The 24,335-nt window shown below is 37.9% G+C and overlaps 1 protein-coding gene across 3 annotated transcripts in view; it reads right to left on the reverse strand.

Moving 5' to 3' along the window:
- Window positions 1–23,138, reverse strand: part of HTT (huntingtin) — an 81,549-nt gene extending 58,411 nt beyond the window's left edge. The window contains exons 1-15 of one of the 3 annotated variants that reach the window (XM_021394521.1): window positions 22,719–22,819; window positions 17,380–17,463; window positions 16,771–16,891; window positions 13,858–13,917; window positions 12,150–12,229; window positions 11,581–11,719; window positions 11,207–11,348; window positions 9,920–10,098; window positions 9,221–9,425; window positions 8,332–8,379; window positions 5,111–5,191; window positions 4,345–4,709; window positions 2,353–2,476; window positions 1,960–2,078; window positions 975–1,086 (exon numbers count right to left, since the gene is read on the reverse strand). In XM_021394521.1, the coding sequence (XP_021250196.1) occupies window positions 975–1,086; window positions 1,960–2,078; window positions 2,353–2,476; window positions 4,345–4,709; window positions 5,111–5,191; window positions 8,332–8,379; window positions 9,221–9,425; window positions 9,920–10,098; window positions 11,207–11,348; window positions 11,581–11,719; window positions 12,150–12,229; window positions 13,858–13,917; window positions 16,771–16,891; window positions 17,380–17,463; window positions 22,719–22,819 (1,960 nt within the window). Of the gene's footprint in view, window positions 1–974; window positions 1,087–1,959; window positions 2,079–2,352; window positions 2,477–4,344; window positions 4,710–5,110; window positions 5,192–8,331; window positions 8,380–9,220; window positions 9,426–9,919; window positions 10,099–11,206; window positions 11,349–11,580; window positions 11,720–12,149; window positions 12,230–13,857; window positions 13,918–16,770; window positions 16,892–17,379; window positions 17,464–22,718 lie in introns of all 3 variants that reach the window. The other 2 variants (XM_021394523.1, XM_021394522.1) reach the window with 2 other exon arrangements.

Consider the following 24,335-nt stretch of genomic DNA (forward strand, 5'->3'; position numbering starts at 1 on the left):
AGAGACTTCCCAGTGAAAGAATTAAAACAAGTGTATGTATCATACAGGCTTTCCAGAAAAATACCTACTGACATTTTCAGGAAAGGTAAACGATTCTCTTTTGACCCACACAAGCCTCTTCTAACAATTGCTTGCTGTCAAAAAGATTTTACCTTTCACTGTCACACACATTAAAAAAAAAGAAGAAAGAAAGGTCACACTAGCTTATACAAAGGCATAGAGATGCTAGAAATGAGAAAAAAGTTGAAATTGGAAATTTCAATTTGAAAAATTGAAATTTCAATTTGAAAAATTGAAATTTGAAAACCATGGCTCAATTCTCTGCTTTCTTAAACCAAAATCATTTAATTTCTGGAGCTACATTTCCCATACATAAGCAGGGACAATCAGACTACTAACTTGGAGAATATTTTAAAAAAAACAACAAACAACAATACTGAATGAAAACACAGCTAACAGGTAAAGCTAAAAAAAAAAGATACTACTTATCTTGATTTCTTGATTTATGTATCACAAATTAAGCAATATAAACAAACTACTGTGATAATATTAGAACTATGGTCTTCTAAACATGTTTTTAGGAGTTTCTGTAGAATGGACTGCAGCTGAGAAAATTATTTCTTTAGCTTTTACTTAGGAATCAATAGTTTTTGAGAAGACAAACCATGTACCCAACTACCAAGTGAAAATACACGTTATTAGGTTATTTTGCCAGCTCCACACAACCTATAAACTGATGGCCCCACAAAAAGGTGCAAAGATGCAACAGCCCCTTAGGTTTATCTCACAAGAGTTTACAAGTGGTAGATGTAATTCAGTATTTGACAAGGAAATTACAGCAACACTTCCTATGTCAAATGGTTCAAAATGGGAGTCACTATAAAAATTGCATAAATTTAAGCGTTTCTAGGTTTCTCTGTAGTCTAGCATGAACATTTAAATCAGGACTGCTATGAGTCTGAAGAGAAACTTACCTCCTTTCTCCCCAGTAAGTAGAAAAGAAGCTGACAGAAGTCTAACGCAGTGTACTAAAGGAGCAGAATTTCCATCGGTATAGTGACCTATGTCTCCTTTTACCCTGGAGGGCTATTGAAGGCAAATCACGGAGATAAGAATTAATTTTCAATTTAAATAAATCATTAAGCACAACACGATTTAGAAGTACTGCACAGCGCCAAAACTTCAGAGGTTGTAATATGAAGTACATTTAATACATATTCCAAAAAAAGCTCTTGAAACTTAATGCTTTCAAGAAGCTTGTCTCAAGCATCAGAGTTTAATATGGTTTAATTTTAATTACAGAAATTACCCTGACTTGTTTATATCTGGAGGAGTTTGATAAACTACTTTTTGTCACTAATCAATGATCTTTGGAAACTTTGTATGAGAAGCAATTCATTCTTGTTTCCGAAGAACACTGACAACTTTCTGCAGTTTTACACTTACACAGTAGCCCAAGTTATTCTAAGCTCTGCCTGCCACAAACTTAACTCCTTTTATCTCAGCTCAGAACAAGATCCAACACTAAAGTCAAAAAACACAAGAGGAGATAACCAACAGTTAGAACTGCATGAGCATCTCTGCTGAAAGAGAAGTTACAGTAAGGCATAAGTAACTTCTGAGGAGATCAGTTATGTACACAGCTAGCAATAAATATAAAAATATTTCAGGTAATTGGTGTACACTGTTAATGCATTGATAAAAGAGGTTTCTATTCTCAGGAGCTTAAGTACGAGTTCCGTTATAGTTTTGCTCGTGATTGCATTTAAGATTAACACTTGTAGCATTTAATGTAAGATGAATACACAACTCAGATTTATTATTTAATGTTTTTAATTTTGACTTATAATGAAGTACACTATATATAGAGGCTACCCATGCTCATCATTGATTTACATGATCACAAACTTTTTTTTTAAACTTAGTTGTTTTATATTTTAAACAAGACCACTTTCTCACCTTATTTTCATGATCAGTAGGTTCCACTGCATCTTCTTTTGATGGAAATCTGTCAACACTGCTATCAGAAGGCTGCCTACTATGGCTCATGGTTTTCAACAGGTGAGGCTGCTGAAGAGCTTTAGAAAAAAGGCAATTCATTAAATACCATTTTAGATGCAAATTAAAAGCACTTGGATTGAACTTAATTATAAAACATGAAAAATAAATTAGCAATGATCAAAACAAGTTATTCACTAGAAGCATTTGAAGTTCACTTTGATCTAGTAGTTCATTTTTCACACTCATTTCAGCAAGTGTTAAGTCTCCTAAAATAGCAGATTCACCTGTAACATCTACCCTAAAGGTGTCACTAGTTCTATCTATTTTTTTCCCCTTTATTTATCAACTTACCAATAGAAGAACTCCTGAAGGACTCTGATGAATCATCCTGGAGAATATTTGCAGCTTCATCTTCCTCATCCTGCAGCTGCCCAATTTGCATTCCAGAATACTGTCCTTCAGCACCCTCCAAAACCTACAGTGTACAAAGACAGTACTTATAATAACTTAGCTTAACACACAGTAATAAAGTTTAAACATGCAGTGTTAGTAACCTAGAAATAATTTGAAAGCAAATGCGAGCCTGATACGTTAGCATACAGTTGCGTGCAGGCCCCAGAGCAGCTCCCCTCCCTCCTCCAACATTTGAGCTACAATAGGATCGTTACACCTGATACTCTTCCAGTCAAGTCATGAACCTGGATGTTAGCACTGAGAAGGCTGAACATGTAAGCAAGCTACCTTTTCCACAACCCTCTCTGCCCCCTTATTCTGAATACAGTTGTCCCTCTAACTCACTAGTTACAAACCATGACTAACAGCTTCACTGTCATAATTTGATCTTGTCCCTTGCGGTCAAACACTCCCATAAACTCACTTGTCTTGAATACACAAAAATCAAACTGAGGATACAATGTGTAGAGAAAACTAAACAAAAGACAAGTAAGTTTGAAAATATTTTAATTCCCCCATTCTAAATCAGTGCGCTAAAATTGACACATTTGAAAAGGATTTTAATTTTTTATACCAATGCAGTTTATAGACAGTAGGTATTTGGGGACAGTAGCCATAAAAGACAAAAAAAATTTAAAAACATAACAAAAAACAGTAAAAAAAAATTCATGATCAGAAAATACAACATACTTCTTCAGTTACTTCCAGACCTTATAAGCACCTGGAAATCGTTAATTAAAAAGCCCACAGGTAGATAAAGGGGATGCCACTAAAATCTGTCAGTTAGGGAAAAAAAATATGTATATATGTATTCATCATTATGGTTATTATATAGTATGCAAACTGACATACACAACAGTGGCAAGAATTTGCAAGATGCACAAGTTGTCTAATCAACAAATCTAACTTGTCAATAGATCTCTGCTCACTTTGACCTCTGTACTGACTAAATTTTATTCACAGAGTGCAATTACCATCGCTCCTTTGGATCTTGTATTCTCACATTTGCAGGAGTATTTGCTTGTCAAAATTGTAAACTTACTATTTTTTGTAGGTATTAGACTATTACTCTTCCAAAGCTAGCAGTAAACCTAAGTCAGAAGTTTGGAAACTTGAAGGGGAAAAAAAGAAAAACAAAGACCCACAACCCTGAAGAATTTTCACACTTTCCCCCTAATGCATTTTCTGCTCCGGCTCCAAATAATTATATTTTTGCTATTTTACTTACAGCCTCATAATACACTTGCCTAACAGAGAGATGAATTTCTTACCATAGCTATATTGTATGCATACTTCAGATGTTTATTAGATACTTAACTGCTGCATTAGTAAATCATGCAACATACTTCCAGTATAGGAGAAATTTGTAAGACAGAATAAAAAGAAAAAAAATGCATTGTGTCATCAAGTGAAAAAGCACAAGCAGATGACAATGTGAAGCGTTAGCTTTCAAAAATATTCCTCTAGCATTCCAAAGACTGTTCACCCTTTAACACTTCCGTTAGTCCTTCTGCATGAAAACAATTATTAATGTATCTACAAAAACTCAAGGTTATATTAAGAGAACATACTTATATCAAGCCTTTAATATTCACATTCTTCCAATGAGTGGAAAACTGTTGATGCTTGCCTTCATATGACCTACACTCTGAAAAGACTGCTGATAGCTTTGTCATTTTTAATTACTGCTGAATTGAAAGTGTTAAAAGGAGGTCAAGCTCTCCAAAAGGGGTGTGAGCTGCTGACCTTTCCATTGTTATTAGTTGAGGATGGAAAAGTAGAAGACGAGTAAGCAGAGGAATCCAAGTCTGGGCCCTCCATGGAAGAGCTCTGAGATATGTCAGGACCCTCAGTAGAAGGGGATCCCCCCTCTGCCCGTTGCACACTTACAATTTCAGAACTGTCCGAAGGAGTTACAGCGGAGTCTGGACCTTCAGTAGTAGTCTGAGAGCTATCGCTAATTGGTGAGGAAGCCTGTGTACCATCATTCAAGTCCATAGTGGGATCTGATTGGACAGCACTGATCTGGCTAGAGCTTCGACTAAGCACATCATCATCTTCCCCTTCAGTAGCTGTACTCGTCAAATCACAGCTTGACAGGTCTACAGAGTCTGATTGCAACGTATGTTGAGAACGTGGCTGTTCAGTAATGATATCATGTCCGGTAGGATCAGCAGCTGAACTCCCTACTGACCCAGCCGTTGATACACCCGATGAAGAAGCTAGTTCACTGGTTATCTCGCCTTTCACAGAAGCTGCAAAACAGATATTTCTGAGTCAATCAAATGTTTTACTCTTTATATGGGTATCTTTAAATACTATATCCTATATTAAACTAGGCTAAGGAAAACCGGTAACTACAGTAGAGAAGCAATCACCTGTAAGGCATTTCCTTCCTCACCTTTATTCCACTACATCTATACCAGTAGCTCAATGTGACAGCCTGATGCTTTAAAAAAAATACGCAGTCAACTTGATTATGTAAGTATATGTTTCATACCAAAGAGCATTTAAGGTTATCACATCCTCTGAGTGCCAATCCACTTAGCAGTTAACATAAACACACTTCTATATTTTACGTACCTACAATAAAAGAAATGTTTCATAACATAAAGTAATACAGGTTGATGGCAACGCTAGAAGGAATGTCAACTACCTGCAAATGATGCAGCACTGACATCTGATCGGGTTTCAGAATCATCTTCCAAACCTTCCTCCTCACCAAGAAGTATTTTACCTAAGAATTGGTAGAAGAAAGAGGTCTACAGTTTTCCAAAGTTACAGTCAACTTGAAATGGTTATGAAATGATTAAGAATTGAAGCTATTTAGATGCAAAATTTATTTCTTAAAAGTTTATCACAAATATTTTTTTCAAACCTATGACAGGCAACAAATGGAAAAGAGAAAGGAATGAAGAAAGCAAAGATCCAGTCCCTCAGTATCAACTCAGGAAAGAAACAGCAATGAAGAAACACAGTTAAGTAATTCTATTGAATGGTCTAACCACTCAGGAAACCACTCATATCTTTATTTATTCCAGTTTATTTTTGTGGACTGTACTTAAAATCCCACTAATTTCTTCAAGTATGTCATATTACTAAGGCATCCGGATATCTGCCCTCAACTCAGAGGGACAATAAGCACCGCAAATAATAAAATAGCCTCACTCCTTAAGGCCATTAAAATCATCAGTCAAAGACTACTCTCAGGTTAGGGCCTGAAATTCCAATGATAAAAAGGGAAAATGCTCAGGGGGAAGAGCAACACAGACTAGAAGCACAAGACAGCGTAAGCGGGAAGGAATGATGGACCATGGATAAGATCCATTAAGATCCAGGGGCCCCTAAGGCAAAAAGTCTTTAGAGAGGCTTTTGCCATAGGAAGAATGAAAACCACTTATAGCCTAATACAAACACCTTAGAGTCCTTTTACTCACAGTTTAATATCTATTTAAAACAGAGGCAGTGAAAAAAAAAAAAAGATACCTGCAGATGCTCACTGCCTGCGAGTAAAACAGAGATACAACTCTACTGAAAAGAGGGAACAATTGAGTCCATCCTTCTGCATCCTGCAAGCCGTTTGCTCAGAGGTATTCACGACAGCTGGCTAGAGATAAGCCTGTTTTGCACTTCAGAATGAACTTCACCAGCAGTCCAAGATTTACCATGCAAGATATCAACATTCTGACAACTCTAGGTGAATTGTTTTATATCTCATATAAGTTATCAGTGGGAAAAAAGCATTAACAGACTTTTGTATTCAAATCTGTATGTAAGGCAGAAAGGTAACATGAAATTTCTGTGTATGTTCTGTGCAAAATATATTTATTGTGCTATTTATTGAGAACTGCACATTCTCACAAGAATGGGTAAAATTGTGCTAAGAATTCCCAACCCAAAGCATGAAAGACAGCACACTGTTCTCTATTCTTTCCCACATTCAAATCCTTCTTACTGAAACAAACCAGAGTTTTCTTGCTTTCCACAGCTGATCACCTTTAAAAGTGAGTGAAAGAAGAGGAAGGACATTGAAAAATACTTATTGGGCATATTACACTTTGTTTCTTTACTCCAGTTTATAGAACAAGCCACAGGATAGTGTTCCTCTGAGATAAATAAATAAAAACCAGTTAAGATACAGAACATATTCCTTCTTTTAAAAATGAGTTTTCAGCCTTTGCAAATAATTTTCTAAAGTTAAAACAAACAAACCAGCACCAGCCAGCTGCTCAAAATCAAAGTTGTTCTGAAACAGTACAACTGAAAATATTCGGCACAGGTGAGTTCCAAGATGAGGGTCACAGATTTCTGTAGATTAGCTTCACTTTACACATATGAAAGAATATTATAGCTAGAGATGTTTCACCTATGGCTAGCAGCTAAACTCTACTACTGTATATGTCATTAAAATGCAAAACTACCTCAAGAAAGAACTGAGGATAAGCTCATTTTTTCCCCCTTTCTATAATGAAGAGTGGTAGGAAATGAACAATTCAGAATTTGAGATTAAATCTGTACAAAATGGAACATCCCAAGCAGATTTCTTTAAATTCACTTACATCATTTTTTTTTACACCACAAAACAATATTTGTATCATGATCTTAAAAGAGGATAAGAAAAACGGCTCATACACGTTTTCCAGCAGAAAGCTTACTGTTTTAACAAGCTAATTGAATTCACACTATTATTATTATTAAATCTCTACTGAAGACTATGAGTTCTAAGTATCAAAGTCACAATTCTACCTTTTTTTACAAGTTATATGCATTGTTATTCTGATTCGTTGCATTCTGTGTCTGCATTGCTGCAGCAATACCTATATTCAGAGTAACTTTTCATTCACTCTGTTTCCAAATGAGTGCTTATTGGTGCAGTGATAAATACTTCACTTCATTCAGCTCTACCCTCTATTTCATATTTAGGTATATTGTTATTGTTTCATATTTAGGTATATTGTTATGCAATAAAGCATAGTGAGATTCCTTGCACACAAAGATGGAAGGACATATTTGAGGGGAAAGAAAAGTAAGGTGGGTGCTAGAGCAGTCCCTTGAATCTGTTTAATCCTATTTAGTCTTAAACTATCTTTCCCTGAAGTTTACCTTTTGACAGTATTCAACACCTGTCTGCCTACAGCGCTTGTACTGACTCTCACGCAGTTTCACTGCAGTAGTAGCAATATCTTGGTCAGATGACAAATCTGTTGTGAGCTGTATCTAGAGTGATTCCATTACTGATACGACTCCCTAATCAAAGTATATAATAACCAGACTTGAAGTACTTTTCTGCACAAACTAAGAAAAGAATATTTCAGAGTAAGATTTATTTTTTTAAATCCTGCTAAATGTGTTGCTTGCTAAAGAAATGATAATATACACAGTAAGACACAGAATGAGTATTCCTAGTTGTCAATGTCAGGTCAGAAAAATTAATTAAAAAGCACTGCATCAAAACATGCAAACATACACGTGCATTAGTGAAACAAGAAAAAATATGCCTACCAAAACCAGGAAGGTTAACTATTTTGTGAGTTACATTAAAGGTTAAGCATTACTGACAAAAGGAAGAACGCCCAGTTCAGATAGAGTACTTTTAAATATGCTCTTTAAAAAGTAAAATTTCATCAATATTTATCATCGTAATTTTGCTAGTGCAGTACAGCAAAAATAAGAATGAGCTTTGAATAATTTTAGAACATCTTGGTTGTAACCATCAGAAATCATGTTAGAATTCTTTTAAGATTTACAGTGATAAGTTTGGCTGATAACAGGAAGGCATTTGTGAATGAAGACCAGAGTTCAGCAGGACAATGAAATAGGGGGGAAATAAAAATCAGAGAAGAATGCAATTAAAAATTTGATTTTGGAAATAATCACCTTTATGCTTTCTTGCAAGAACAGGGCTGCATGAAGACCCCCCTCCAGCTGCAAATCACAGAAAGCGAAATATCAGGGCAAAGACAGAGTTGCTGCAATCACGAAGGAATTCTAACAGCCACAGATGGGAAGTTAAAAAATAAAAATAAAAAGCCAGGAAAAATTAGCAAACTTGCTGCTTATGAAGTTTTTTTTTTGCACCATCAAATGACTTCTTAATTTTCTGTGCAACTTGAGCAAAGTTTGCTTTAAAAAAAATATGTGTTCTTAATTTTACTGCTCTGATTGCTCCTGGTTAATGAATTACCTTCTAAGAGCAGCAATACTAGAATGATCCGATAGTCCAACACAGAAGTCCTTACAGAAATCCAGTCAGAGACTGATTCTTTTGAAACAGGTAAGTAGCAGTTTAAAGACAATTTTAAGAACATGCACTTCACAGACAAGAACATTAGTAACTGATTTTAAAAGTTATGGATAAACTAAGGTCATGCTTTAATTTCATGTTTATTTTCTTATTCAGCACAAAACTCTTAGTTAATAGATGTAGTTAATACATAAATTCTGGTTAGATCAGCTTTCTATGAATCACAGTTGTCAGGTGCTTAGTTAAAAAAACACAAATGTTGTGAAAAAAATCAGTCACCATTGTTAACCTGCTCTGTGTAAATAAAAAAAACAACAACAAAAAAATTTACTTCGGAGTTTCTCATTACTCAACAGATGCACACCTACTTAAAGGGGGGGATGCCAGGGGATCTTTTCCTGGACCTGGAGAAATGCTATGTATACTTTTACACTTTTTATTTTGTACTTCATATTTTCAGATTACATTAAGGAAAGAGCCCATCATCTCAATTTAACTCAAATTACTAAAAATACAGCTTACCTATGAGCTCCACTATGCTCCCACTGCGGTTCCTGATGGCAGATTCATCTTTGGATACACTGACCTGTGCAATGCCCCCTAAAGCAGTCAAGGCATGGAGAAGTTCAGGTGGTGGTGTTCTAAAGAGCTGTTGTAGTAATTCTAAAGCTCCAGTCACAACATTATGGTCCTGATGCTGAGTGTAATGTAGAGTCAACTCATAAACCTGAAAAACAACAAAATACTGGAGTAAGTTTCTGTAAAGACACAACATACTATATTTGCCCTCATATACCACATAAAATCTCATTAAAAATGCACTAAAATGCATTAAAAAATCACAGATAGGGTGTATGTAATCTTCATCACCCTTTTCCCAGAGAGAAGATTATTTAACTCTAGTCATTTAACTGCCTTCTTGGTAGAAGTCTCCATTAAGATGCTTCCTTATTATTGTTAGAGAAGGAAAAATCACATCGAATAATGCTTTAATGTTAATGAAGTGTTCTTCAGGAACACCTAACAAGCATTTTTCTTGGATTTCTTGTTATCAGAATTATTTACCAGGAATTCCAACCAGTAGACAAATTATCAGTTACCAAAACGAAGAGCGTGGAATGTTCAATGCCAAACTCGCATTTCATCGTACTACATGAAAGATTTTCCTCCCACTCCCCTCCAGATACTCTCCAGGTAAGGGTTATTCCTCATATGTTTTACCTGTATAAGCTGTTCTGGTGAAGGTGAAATCTCTGCTTCCTTCCTTGTTACACCGAAACTGCCTTTCAGGCTGGTATCCTTCACTTGTTGTTGCAATAAAGGTATGAGATACCTTAGTGTAAGTAAAACACCCAGAATTAAAAGCGTAGGATGATCATCTTCTACAGGAACCAACAAGCCTGGGGGTAAGAAGAGAATAAACTTACTGACAATGGTTAACTTCAATACATGATATTTTGCTTACCCATGTGTCAGTTTCTTTAAAACAAAAAGACCAAACCACCATCCAGCAACTAAAGATCTTTTTAAAATGTAGAAACACTTGCAAATATGCATTATTTAACACTCCTCACAATGACTAAGGCAATGAGGGAGAACGGCTGGAGGGCCCTGTCACACCTCCCTTGTTCCCTACCTCTTTTTGTTCGATAAAAATACACCTCTTCTTTTTTTTAATCATCCCAGATGCTCTTACCGAGTGACTTCCTCCACTTGTCCTTTTAATTAAGGCCCAACAGAACTCCCCTCTCCAAAGCACAGGCTACTGTCCTAATAAATAATATTTACACTTGTGCTTCTTGTCTCAAGTACTGATCAAAGCAGTAAGTTCAAAATATACGATGATAAAAATATGTTACATTCATGTCAATAGTACTGTCTGAATTCAATACCATTGACAGGATGTTATAAAACAGTACCTTTGAGACAGAAAAGACCAATACCTGCACAAATAACAGAGGACTGAGAAGTAGCGCACCGTTTTCAAGACAGAGAGAGGAAAGTCACTACATGGCGTTAGCATTTTTCACCTCTTCTTTTAAGAAACAAGGCTAACACTTTATGCATCTGCCTGTCTTCCTTGCTTCTCCATTTGCAATGTAGTCTACGTATGAAAGAATCTCATAACAGTACCACAACCTCAGACCTTCTGCACTAAAAATACGGCTGCTAAACAATAAAAATCTTCACAGACTCTTGAATAAGGTCCTCGACAAGAATCCCCAGACCTCCTCATGTTCCAACAGGCTACTTGCTTCCCTGGCTTGGTCTGTTTCTTTTCAACATTACTGACTTAATATTTCCCACACACAGAGAGATAGAAATAACATTAGTATCTCTATAAGCCTAACAACTCAATATAAAGAAAGCATTAGCAGTATAACTGATAGTCTAAGTGTCCCTTCTTTGCCTGAAAACCGCTCATATGCTCAGTGTCACGCATGGGAAATGAATTTCACATTACTCATACGTAAAGCAAATTTATTTCCCCCCCGCCCCGCATCTTACCTAAAAGTACATTCAATAACCAGGCATAAAAATACTGCATTCTTCGCGAATGTTGACAGATGCTTACTGCTGATCCCGCGGCCGTTCGACGGATAGTAGGGGAACTGGACTTAAGATTAGCTATAAAAGCCTTCAATAAAACCTAAAAACAAGATATGTTACTTTACTTTTAATGATAAAGGAAAAAGGACAGGAGTTAAGAAGTCAGCAAATATCTTTTTCAACCACTCAAAGCATTACATCACGCAAGGACAACATTTGCCTTAATTCACACATGCAGCTATTATACTATCTACTGTAACATCTGATTGATAATAGGAGTAGTTTAACTGTGCTTTGAGATATAACAGGAAGCACTATTACGTTGAAGATACCTTTATCTCATTGTCATTTGCAAAATTGCCAAATGCTGCCATGATTTTTGGAATCGCCGCAGCTAACGTTTCTTGTACGGATTCTTCAGGTCTCTTACTTATTCGTGTTAAACAGGGCAGAAGGTTCACTAAGTACGGTCTAAGGATGATAAAGGAGAAGTACAAATTTGAGGTAAGAACAATTGTACTGATCTAAATGTTTTTAATTCATACTCCTCAATTCTTAACATGACTAAATCACAGAAAACGCATCTATTAGCTGCGTAAAACAAAAAATAAAGACTTCTGAATACAATTTGCTGACATTATTAAGTAAAAAGAATATTAAGAAGTACAGTTAATTGTCTTTACAGGTTTTCTTCCATCTCCCATAGAATCACTTACAGCACAGAACTAAAGCTCTTTTAGAAGAATACCACCTAACCAAATAAAACTAGTTCACAGAGAATGCGATAGGGATTAGGGAAGGAGCAAGTGAAGAAGAACATTTGAAATTTGAGAACAGTAACACTTTGCTAGTGTCTATCCTTCATTAAACTTTGGAAAATTCTTTGCTAGGATGAGTTTACCTGCATTTCTGAGGCCGAACTAGATGAGCAAGCTCAGCAAATCTCCAGAGTGCAGCACGCAGACTTCGGGAAGCACCATTCTAGACAGAATGTGCAACCATTACATTTCATCAAGAAAAAACAATCCTTACTAAAAATGTCTATAATTGCTTCAATCTTACGCAGTTTTACTTAGATGAGAACAAAAGGTGTCCACAAGCCCTAAAATTCTCCTAGCCAAAAGGATGCAAAGTCAGCTCCAAGACTGTCTTCATTTTCTCCCAGTTGGTATTACGTATTTTCCAAGTGACCCAAAATGAATAATAAAAACCAAAAAAGAGAAGGAAACATCTGAGATTTCCATTCTGCTGAAATTAGCTTAAAATACCACAGACACAGTCATCAACCAACAAAGAAACTGATGACATGAGAATCTAAAATCACTGGAACACTTGCCGAGATACAAATGCAGCACAAAACTGACAGCAGTGGAGATGTGCAAAAAAATAACCTTCAGCTCTTGAGAACCTCAAAAATTCCATGTAGTGATCTATATCATTTCATAACGGCTTGGATTCTGAATTTAGTATCTATTTGTCTGTGTAATCACCCTTAATAATGCAACTGACCTGCAGTAGAATGTGATTAGATTCAGTTCCTGAGGATATTAATGGAGCTCCTTAAATTGCTGGCATTGTGGAAAACTATGGAAGTTGAGAGGTGCCATGTTCATAATCTCCCTACTTGGAGAATCCGCACACTTTATTTACCTTTACCTAAATACTTCTCAAATCAAGCCCTCCTGAAAACTGAACTGAGGTGTTTAGAAATTGTTTTTTCTTATTTTCTTTGGCTAGCGTATCAAAGCTTCAAGGTAACACTGTTAGTATAAGCAAAAAACAAAAACAACCACTACATCTACAGAAAAGCTATCCACATGGTGTTTTTTTCCTATTTATTTTGTTTTCTGAAGTTCTATCCCTCCTAAGGAAATATAATAATAATCAATATCATTAGTGTCTGACAAACACCACTTATATTTTATATTATAATAGTTGCTATATGTCTATAGATGCAGGACAAGATTTTCAGTGATACTGTGCTGAAAACTGCATTTGTTACTTTACATTCACACACTAATTAAAAAAAAATCTTCAACTAACAAAGATTGGCATTACATTGTGACTTGTGGTGCAAAGAGATGCTTGCTTCAGTATTTTTACTCGTGTTTCTTACATAAGCTGTAAGTATATGTCACACATTCGCAAAGCAAACTAATTAAAACTTGTATCAGACCACTTTAGGTCTTGGTCAAATAATTCCTGCAAGAAGCTTTGGCGAATTAAGAACTTCACTGTCCTCCACCTACTTTTCACCAACTTTTGACTTGAAGCTATGCATTCCAGCTCACTCAGTGAAGCAAACATCATTAGTATGCCTTATTCATCTGACTGTAGATATACTAAGGCTAACTCAGGCCGCTGTTCACACCAAATGCTCACACATTTTCTGCCAGATAAGCTTTCAGGGGTGGCAAAATCTAAATAAACAGGGTCAATAGCGAGGAACTGAGTAGAATAATTTTAAGCAGTCAGAGATCTTTCAAAAGTGAGGTTTCGATCTTGACCTTAAAAAAAAATAAACATGCTATTTACACTAATGCTACATTCTCATATACTCAAACACTAAGTAGCATGTTGCAGAAGGACATGAAAGAAGGCAAACTCACCTTTTTAATCTCTTTATACAGTTCTAATTGTAACCTAGGTAGATTGGAATCCATCAAAGCCTGCAATAAAATACATTGTGAATATAGTGTATCAGAGCAAAGGCACTTCAAAAGAACAAAGTTGCACTTGCAATAAAACAGCTTTAAAAATTCAGAACAGCCTCTCTCTGTCATCTTCTATTTAACACATTCTGGTTACACAAGAGACACGGCTCCACCTTTTACACACAAACAAAAAAACCCCAGAAACATAGACAATTCCACAAATTAAACTATATTATAGGTATTTAAATTAGTTGATATTAGCTACTTGACCTCAATCTGTCCAAAAGAGGCCATATGGCATCAGACCACAGGTACAGCCAACTTACCATGCCTTCTGGCAATAGCCAGTAATAGATATTCATGAACAGACTACTAAAATACAACCACAGTATTCACAAGCAGTGGGAGTTATTCCCTGCTATATACCCCCACTTTCATGCAGCCTACCATCAGGTATATCCCAAACTGAGGCTGTATTTGTACCATAACCTTTATTAGCCCTTGAAAACCCCATCTTTTATGCATTAACCTGTTTTCTGCATCCATTTATTCCTAGGAAGCACTCTGGGCATCAGCTGTATAGTGTTTCAGTATCTGATCAACCACGTTGTGAGAGTGCACACATTTTATTTTGCTCTAAACTTGTAGTCCAATTAAGGATTAGAGTATGTGAAATGAAAGTAAGCACTCAGAAGTGTTCATTTTCTGTTCATTCCAACCCAAATCATTCTCCCTACATCTTTCAAATGGCAAAGGGAAAAAATGAATATAGTCCCACTACACATAATAATTTCCTACAGAATATTTTGTATTCGTATGATTATGTACATATGATTGTGTAACACAATCTTCACACAATGTGCAAATGCTTGCACAGTGCTTTATTTATACAGTGCTCTGTTTCCTATTTCATTCTTAATTCCTTGTCCAATTATTCAGTGATTTCTAGTCTCCTACCCACCATCTTGACCATCAATCTCACACCTTCAGAAGATTACTCTTAATGATAAAATCTTGAATGGCATGTGCTAATGTGGAGGTCACAACTGCTTATGCACGGTCAGTGAAGGTCACGTTGCTCCCCCAGAGCACTATTTTCGTGTTCTAAAACATATGCCCAACATCTTCATGAGCCCCACACTGTACTAGTCATTATAATAAAATATCATGTTGTATCTTTATACTGATAGAAGCATTCTAACTATTAACTGCAGATGCCTAGACTACGCTGTCTAGGGACAAGTCACACTTAAGTCCCCTAAAAACTAAGTTTTCCTGAAGTTCACTGCCTCTGCATTGATATCAACCAAGACAAAAGAAGCACCAGCTATTATCTTGGCTTCAAAAGGGTTAGTCATCCTTACAATGCATTCAACTGGAAACCGTTTTGTTTATCACAAGCATCACTGCTACTTGCACAAAATAAATAAAACTGTAGATTTTTTTTCCTCTACGTTTATATACCAGACAGGTCTGCCTAGAGTCTGAGTTGCTTCCACAGAGCATGAACACTGAAACAGAACACAAACTGTGTCCAGGTTTGACAACAGTCTGATACATTCATGTGGCTGGAGTATCACACAACTATTGCCATTTCACAGCTGTGACCAACTTGCAAGCTTAATGATTGGTAGAAGACTCCATCACTTAAAATTACCTTAGTCTTTGGAAGAAAAATGAAGTTTTTCAAGTTACCTAAAAGCTATCCAGTCAACAACAACACGAAATAGAGCAGTGAACCTAAGAGGAACAATTTCATGAAAGAAGGAAGGAAGTTTGTGTTCTTTAACACAGTTTCAGGGCATCTCCTTAAGTAAATCATGTTACTTAATGGTGTATGCATTTCATGTAGTACTAAGCTCCTGGAAACGGAAAAACATGTACATTAGAATGAATAGATGAACAGAGCAAAGTGCTACAGGACAAAACAAAAAGAGTAAAAAACATTTGTATTTCCTCATTCCCTATCATTATGGGATACACCTTATAAACAGCAAGCTTTCCCAGATCACTAATTCATACAGATACCAAACAAATAGAAAGAAATGAGCAGAGAGAAATCTCTACAGAAGTACAGATTTTTTGTTTGCTTGCTTCTACATATCCCCTTCAAGCTAAAGAAAACTCTTATTTACAATTCATAAAGCACTTAGTTTTGTATCAACTAGATTAATTACGCAGGCACATTACAAAAGAAGGAAAAAAAAGTAAAGAAAGGACAGGTGAAGGTAAACCCGTTCTGGAAGCAGCAGCTCACATGGGTTACACATAAGGTTCATTCTATATGTTGAATCCACACTTTGACCTTGATCGACCTTCTATCAATATCCACCTGCTCTCTCCACTGAGTCCTGGTTTCTGGATTGCAGTATGGTAATAAACAGACTCTTTATCCTAATTACGCCTAAAAGCTTCTCTGCCAAGTCTCAGTAAAGCACTACCAGAATTACAGTATGCCATTAGTCTGGAACAAGTCATAACATCTTACAGTCAGCTTTTCAACAATATTTTTAGCTTTCCTACATACTCTGTAAACTCATGCTTACAAAAGAGTAATCCTCCCAGCCCAAAATGATTTTTAACTAACTTAAAGAGAACACTGTTAATGAATCACTGAATTAAAAAAAAAAAATGAGAGCAATGAATTACCACAGGCAAGTTCAAATACCTTTATCTGATATCAAATTTATGCAACTCCATGCATAAAAAGCTCTCCTTAGAAGACATATAGAATTTCCTAAAGCTTACTCTTCCATTACAAGAGATTATCAAGAATAAGTAAAGCAATTAAAAGAATGTGTGATTTCAAAAATAACACTGCATGAAGAAGACGTTGAATATGTTAACACAATACCTAGAAGTTCTTACTTTAATAACTTTATTAAGGCATTCATCAGCAACCATTCGGACATCAGATTCCGCATCCTCACTGCAGAGGAGAAAAAGTTCCATAGCAATCCCCAGCAGCTTCTGAAATTCTGGAGAATTTCTAAATAAACAAATATTAGAAAATTACAATGTGCACTGCAAAAAGAAAACATCAATGCTACTCATAATGGGGTTTCAGAATTCTACTGCGTATGCACTATACACAGTTTTACAAGAGGAGAAATACTCCAGCAGATAAGTGCTTCATCAGGAGTTAGGAGATCACTTCCCTGCTCTTTCCCTACATAATCAGGCACAATATTTGACTTCTGTGCCTCCATTTTTCTGTCTGAAGGAGAAGGATAATACCTACTCTATCAATGCTTAAAGAAAACTATTTTCTAGATTTTGGTTTAGTTAAAAAAAAAAACAAGCAACAACAACAGCAGCAATAACAAACATTGTACCATTTCATTTTAAAAGGAAGTTGAGCACTTAAAATCAGCAACTACCAAGAAGCCTACATGTATCTAGTAATCAGAAGTAGCTACTCATATTAATGCAGCAAATTATATTAATGCAACAAGTTTAGGACAGACATCGTCTTACCTTAGAGACTGAGCAACAATGTTTTCACATATTGTCAGGCAATGATTCACTCGATCTTTCTTGGTAGTTGAAAGTTCTTTCTTTCTAAAATGAAACAATTAAAAAAAATCTAAGACTAAAAGTGAGTAGTAACCATCACAATCCCCCAGATGGTTTTGAAATTGTCCAAATAGCAAAACTCTAGGCATGGTCTATGCCCGTCAAGAATAATGTCCTTACAGTAACACTTAGGCCAAGCTTAGCTAACTTGCAACAAGTGTAGAACAAACAACTGAAGTCACAGAATCAAAGAATGTGTATCTACAAAAGATGCAAAGCCCAATGTGTAAAGCCTGTCGTTTAGAAAACTTCAGCATTCATTCCCACATGCTATAAGCTCATAAATAACAGAAGCTTCTTCCTTGCTGCATCCTCAATCTTTTTAATAAATGAACTGGGAAAAAAAAAAACCAGCACTAGAATGAGTCAGATTGACAACTATGACCGTGAAATTTCATCTCCTTACATGCAAAGCCTCCTACTTTTAACTTAACTGACAGAGAACCACCCCTAGGAGAAGGGAAATTACTTACAAATAATTAACTAGTCGAAACCCAGGAGCTGAAGAACATACCCCAAGGTACCGCTCATGTACTAGCAAAGTGGCACCTGTTTATTCACTCACAGATGAGTGAATGCACAGACACACGGAGCTCAACTTCCCTTTTGCTTTCCAAGTGAAAATAAGCCATCTGAACTTTTAACACAATTTTCTGTCTTAAGAAAAAGCAGCAAAACCATCAAAGAGCAAACAAGTGTTTCTAAATTAGAAGTTGGAAAATGGTCAGAACAGCCTTGAACTACGTAACATAGTTAACACAGCTCTAAGGACCAATAAGTAATCAGCCAATAAACACACTATAGTAACTGAAAATACACTGTTAAGATAAAAACTTTGGAGAATTAAGCTGTAAGACCTTCAGCTCAAACACTCCATTTTCTGAAATAAGTACCCCTATCCTTTTCCTTCTGTCATATTGAAAGTGAGGGGTTCTTTCATCCCAACATTTTAGTTTTTCTCCCAAAGATCTGCTTATTTCTCCCTTGCAAAATTTTAAGGAGCGGTAATGAGGAAAAAATAAAACAACACTATTTTTCCATTAGCTCTTAACAAAATACTGTCAAATGTAAGCTTCAGTATTCCTCAAAGAGGATCTCTTCTTTGGCTAATATAGCCCTGGGCAAGGCAGGGAGCAGTGTTCCATAATACACAGATGAGCACACATCGATCTCTGGCAGATTTCTGTAAGCAAAGAGCTCCCCTAACACGAGTCTCAGGTAACTGAAAAAAAAAAAATAAATTAAAACACGCAAAGAAAAATGGCCAAAAAAGAGAAAATTTGAAGTGAAAACAAAGATGGTAACTTCTGAACTATATACATTCCATTTAAATTGAAAGAACAGAAATTGAGTCGCTATCCAAAGGGAAAGAAGGAAAAGTATCAAACTGCCTTTGCTGCACTGAATCCTTGATTTGCCTTCCTTAAAAACAGCTTCTGAAGGAGAGAAAGAAAACATTTCATGTATATCGTGTGCACACACATTTTCTGTGTCTACAGAGGGAGGAAGATAACACAGTGATATTTTTTGTCTCTGGAGATAGAACACGAGGGATTTTTTTACAGAAAGGTTTACTGAGAAGTATCATGAAGACCTCAGGTAAACTACTGGTGAGCATACCCAGGGGCATAACAGCATCACGCGTTTCTTAGAAGAGAGCTGAGGCAGCGAGCCTCAAGCATACGGTCAGACAGAACTTCAGGTTTCAAGAACAGAAGGCAGGAGAGATTGAAGCAGCAGATATCAACAGGAAAGCCTCATCCCACAGGCATGGGAGTTTAATCTTCTGCATGCTTCTACAGACAACCTCAAGCCAAGAAGATTAACAAACAGTGTAAGAAAAATCACCAAGTGTTGATAATTTTGCACTCCAAGCCCTCAATGAGCTGGCTACAAAAAGATCCAGCTCGTTTTTATTAAGCCTTGGAATTAAGGATGTGTAAAAAGACTAAAGCACTAGAGTTGAACCAGCATTTAAAAAGGTCAGGCCAAACAGTTCGACATTAACCTTGAGAAAAGCAATGGGAAAACTCAAAAAAGATTCTACTAACAAACAGAAACATCGGTGGGTTAAAAAATAAAGCTAATAAAGCCGAAGTACAGTGAACAATTTGAACAATACAGTAATACAGTCAACAATGGATAGACCAAAAGACTGGAACCGGAGCACACACTAGAAATGGTAACTCCAAAAACTCATCCTGGAATTACCACTGACAAGCAGGTCAACAGGCATTATCTGGGCAGCTCTTATAGTCTTAGTTAAGCAGAGAACCTGTAATGCTGCTACAGGCAGTGGTGATAAAATCTATCTATGATCATAGATTCACTCAAAAATCTAGAAAAACAAAGATGAGCAATGAAAAATGCCCATTACTGGAAAGTTCTCTGGTTCTTCCAGAAGAACCTTTGGCTCCAAATGTAACGGTTAGAACCAAATGTAAATATAAATGAATGAATAAAACTGGAAATAGGTCACAATTTAAAACAGCTACAATAATTAACTATCAAAACAAGTTAACAAGAGAAAAGGTTACAGTTCCAAAGGTGGGAAAAAAAGAACAACAAAAAGACAACCTTTAGAACAGTCAAATCAAACTAGGTACTTTTCCAGAAGAAACATGTGATTAGCACACCACTCCAGTCAGCTTGGCGACAAGAGGTAAAAATGAATAAAATACAGGATGCTGTATGACAGTTCATCTGCTCTTTACTTTCACCAAATAAACTCAATTTTTACATCATACTGACCAAATTTTCAAGTGTGTGGGAGCTTTGTAATCCAAAACAAAACAAGCCAAACTCCAACCAAAAGTAAGGAGTCTGAAAAAGCTAAAAATAGATATGGGAGACAATAAGGTGCCTCAGCAGAAGCTTATAGAAGCGATATGATGACAGAAAGCTCAACCTAAGTATTCACAGGAGAATAAAACAACAAAAAAACTGGAGATAAGAGAGGAGGCAACAATCTGACATCTGCCTGTAACATGTAGTAAAACCATAATACATGATTACTGCTGATTAAAACCTCTTAAAAAAAAAAAAAAGGAAAAGAAAGAAAAAAAGCTCTGAGTTACCAGTACATGTTTGAATTCAATCAATATTTTAAAAATAAAAGTAAAACCAGGATATTATTCTCATCAAGATCTCAAAAGTCATTGTCACAAAGACCTTCAATACACTTGTGCAAACTGTTACGACCTCTATGCTCCAGCCTCTATGATCTTAAAATATTTCATATCAGGGGAGAGTTTTTTGTTGTTGCTTTTGAATTGCAGCAAAATATGAAGGCCATTTTCACCCAGTCCAACAGGAATGGGTTTTTTTCTTTTGTTTTTTAATCACGTAGACATAATATTGAACATTGTGTTGTAACAATTTTAGGTGTCTATTAAAAAAAAGAGAAAGAAATAGAGATGGATTTTATCTTTACAGAAAAACATCTAACAGAAAGCCTATCAGCACCTCTAATAACGCGATTACTCTCCATCTCAAGAAATGACAGTGTCTCACTCATCTAATTTAACTAACAAGACAATTTTATCTGCTTGGATAATGCCAAACATATTTAATTAAACAATTAAAGAGCAAACCAGCAGCATTTATGCTATGAAATTCGCCAATTCCTTTATTCTCTCCAAACTGACAGGTAAAGCAACATTGTTTTTACAGCCACAAACAGATACAAGGATAGGCAGTTACTATACAGCACTACAAAATACGTAAGGGTTATTTGTGCAGGATCGCAATTAAGATGAGTACTGGTCCCCACATGCAGAGAATACAGAAAGGCATTTCTCCTTTCCAGTCCATTGGATGGAAAATGCAAACAATACCGGGAGTTAAGCTCAAGATGTCACCTGGTATGTCACTAACAGTTTGGGAAACTTCAGCAAAGATTGGCACAATATCCTTTCATAGGCTTTTATGAGGCTCAGTGCCATTACTGAATTGGTACAGCTCCTGGGGGCATGCAATACTATCAGCTTTCTGAAAACATCCAGTCTATTTTTAAACAGAAAAAAAACAAAGTCAACTAGGACAATTACAAGCTTGATTTCTTAGTGCTTTGAATATGGTATGCCTAAATGCAAACCCCCAAATCAACCATAACATCCCTCTGCAAGCATCACAAATTATTTTCAAGCCTTTCTTTTGAAATATGATCTATCCTAGCAATATCTGCCTAGATTTTTTCTGCTATATATACGAAAGAATGGAAATAGATGCCCACCTATTCTCCATGCTACACAAAATAATAGTACAAACAAAACATAAAACAGCAGTTAGTCCCTGAAAACACTTCGGTATATAAAAGCAATTAGCTTATGTAGAAAATAAGGATTTTCATCTGTTGTGTCCCCAGAGTGTCAACGACACAACAAAACTGTTTGAGATGAGAGTCTCCAAGCAGCATGAACCGTGATGAATTCAGCTGGCATCCGTATCAACCCATACTGTGGGAGCAGGTGGCCAAGAGCCCAGCTTCCACTGTGGATCAGCTCTGCCAAAAGCACCTGAAACTGCCAATTTCAAAGTTACCTGCTCCTCAGCCCTTCTGTTTCTCCTGTCTCCCTGGTGTCTGGAGAAACAGCAACAGTGTGACTCACTTATCAAGTGCAGTGAAATCCTTAGTGCCTTTTCACCTGCTCAGTGAAAGTTATTTTTAGAGAAAGCAAACCCAACAGGCAGCACTGAGGCACTGAACAGCTCCTCGGCCTCCAGCAAAGCTGCAGGTTCTCTGACTCAAAACCAGTGTATTACACAGATAGAAACAAACGTCTTTTCAGTGCATCCACCCCTAATATTTAAGGACGCAAAAGGATATCAGAAGCATTTGAGCTATTTCCTCTTAGAACTCAACACAAGTGACAGTGCAAGACTTTAAGCGAAGTTTGCCATGAGCAGTCATCCTCATCAACTTCTCAGAGACAGACAAGCCCTATGCTTTAAGCTATACTTCGGATTTTTTGCCCTTTTATCCCCCAGCAGTGAATCCAGCCGAAAAAAAAAACCACTCCGTGAAACCCACGCAGCGTTTCTGTACTTCTCTCTCATTATTTAGGCTTCTGCATTTGGAAACCTTTGCCCATAAACTTGCTGCCACCTCCAGACCCGTCCCCGGGAGCCGCCCGCTGCCAGGACCCTGCGCGGGGCCCGCTCGGCTCCGGCTGCGACTCGGTCCCCGGGGAATAGCGCGATGGGGAGCCCCCCGGGCCCCGTGCCGTTCGCTCACTCACGGTCTCTGCAGCGGCTCCTCGGGGATGGCGGCCGGCACCTGCTGCTGCTGGAAGGAGCGCAGCGACTCGAAGGCCTTCATCAGCTTTTCCATGGTGGCCATCGCCGCTCCGCCCGAGCCGGCGGCACCGGCCCGCCGCTCCGGACCGCCCTCTCACAGGCGAGCGCCCGCCTCCTTCCTCACGCGCCCGACTCTCCGCCTCTCCCTCCTCACTCTGCCCGGCTCGCGCAGCGCCCTTCACGCCCGCCGAGCCGCCGCCGCCCGCGCAGGACGCTCCGCGCCTCACAGCTGCGCCGAGCCGGGGAGCCGCCGTAGGGAACGGAGATCTCCGCCCCGCTGCCCCGCCGCCATCTTGGGTTGGCCCAGCAATCTCCGCGCTGCGGCCCCGCCCCCTGCCCGCCTTGCTCCGCCCACCCCGGAAAGAGTGTCTAGCGCGGCGCTATGCTGAGCGCATGCGCGCACCGCTCCTCCCTCCCCCGCCCGGAGTCACGCGCGCCGTTACGGCCGTACACACCGGCACGCGGGCTAGCGAAGGGGCGGGGCAGGAGGCAGAGCGACAGGCACTCTGACCAATCAAGACGAGAGTTCCGCCTCTTTCTGCCTGTCACAGGGCGCTGCGGGCTGAGCGGGAAGCAGGGCGCCCGCTGGCGGCCCCTGACGGGCAGAATAGGAGATCGTGCCGGCCGTAAAACCGCCTGACTGCTCAAGCCATCCGCCCTCACAGCCGCTCCCGCTGCCAGTAGGCCCTTATCGTGCTGAGGTGCTTGCCAAGCACTACCGGCACTTCGTCGTTATTTTAGGCTCTGAGGAAAAAAGGGAAACACTTACAGGAACCAGGCACTTAGTGTTTGGCAGGTTCCCCACTGGCCTTTCAACATCAGCCTCGTGATGCCGGACCTGCTTGATCAGGAGACTTTTTGCTCTCTTATAGCACATATTAAACGTACCCATTTAAAGACTACTTCTCTTGTGGATAGTGGAATTCAAGCATTTAAAAAAAAAAAAAACTAAAAATCTTATGATTTTCTCCATTACAGCTATTGTTTTAATGTATCTATAGTTGCTGAAACATCAGAATCATAGCATCACCGAGGCTGGAAAAGACCTCAAAGATCATCCAGTCCAACTGTCCATCTACCACCAATATTTCCCACTAAACCATGTCCCTCAGTACAACATCTAAATGCTTCTTGAACATCAGCACTAGTAATTGAGCTATACCTCAGAAACATGGAATTGGTCCCTGGGCTGGAAATGGAGAACAGCTTCTGTCCCTTCAGCGGAACACCTTTGCACACATTGTCTACATCTCCCATAAAACCCCAATTCCATCAGTGTAACTGCTGGAAAACCACAGGAGCTGTACTGATCACTTCTCACCAAGTACTCATTAAAACACTGCTCTGCCAGTGAATTATTAGCACGTGAATAAAAGAAGATGCACCACTGGAAACATTTGTCTGAAAGTAAAACTACCTACAGCACTGAAAGTAATTCAAACTATAAAAAGCCACTATTATAAATATGTCATAAAACATGAGATTTTAAGTCATAAAGAATAAGGCATTTTCCCCGATTTTAGAATAAAGCTTGTAGAGCTTTGTCTAGAATGCAGGGA

The sequence above is a fragment of the Numida meleagris genome, chromosome 4, assembly GCF_002078875.1.
Source record: "Numida meleagris isolate 19003 breed g44 Domestic line chromosome 4, NumMel1.0, whole genome shotgun sequence".
NCBI lineage: Eukaryota > Metazoa > Chordata > Aves > Galliformes > Numididae > Numida > Numida meleagris.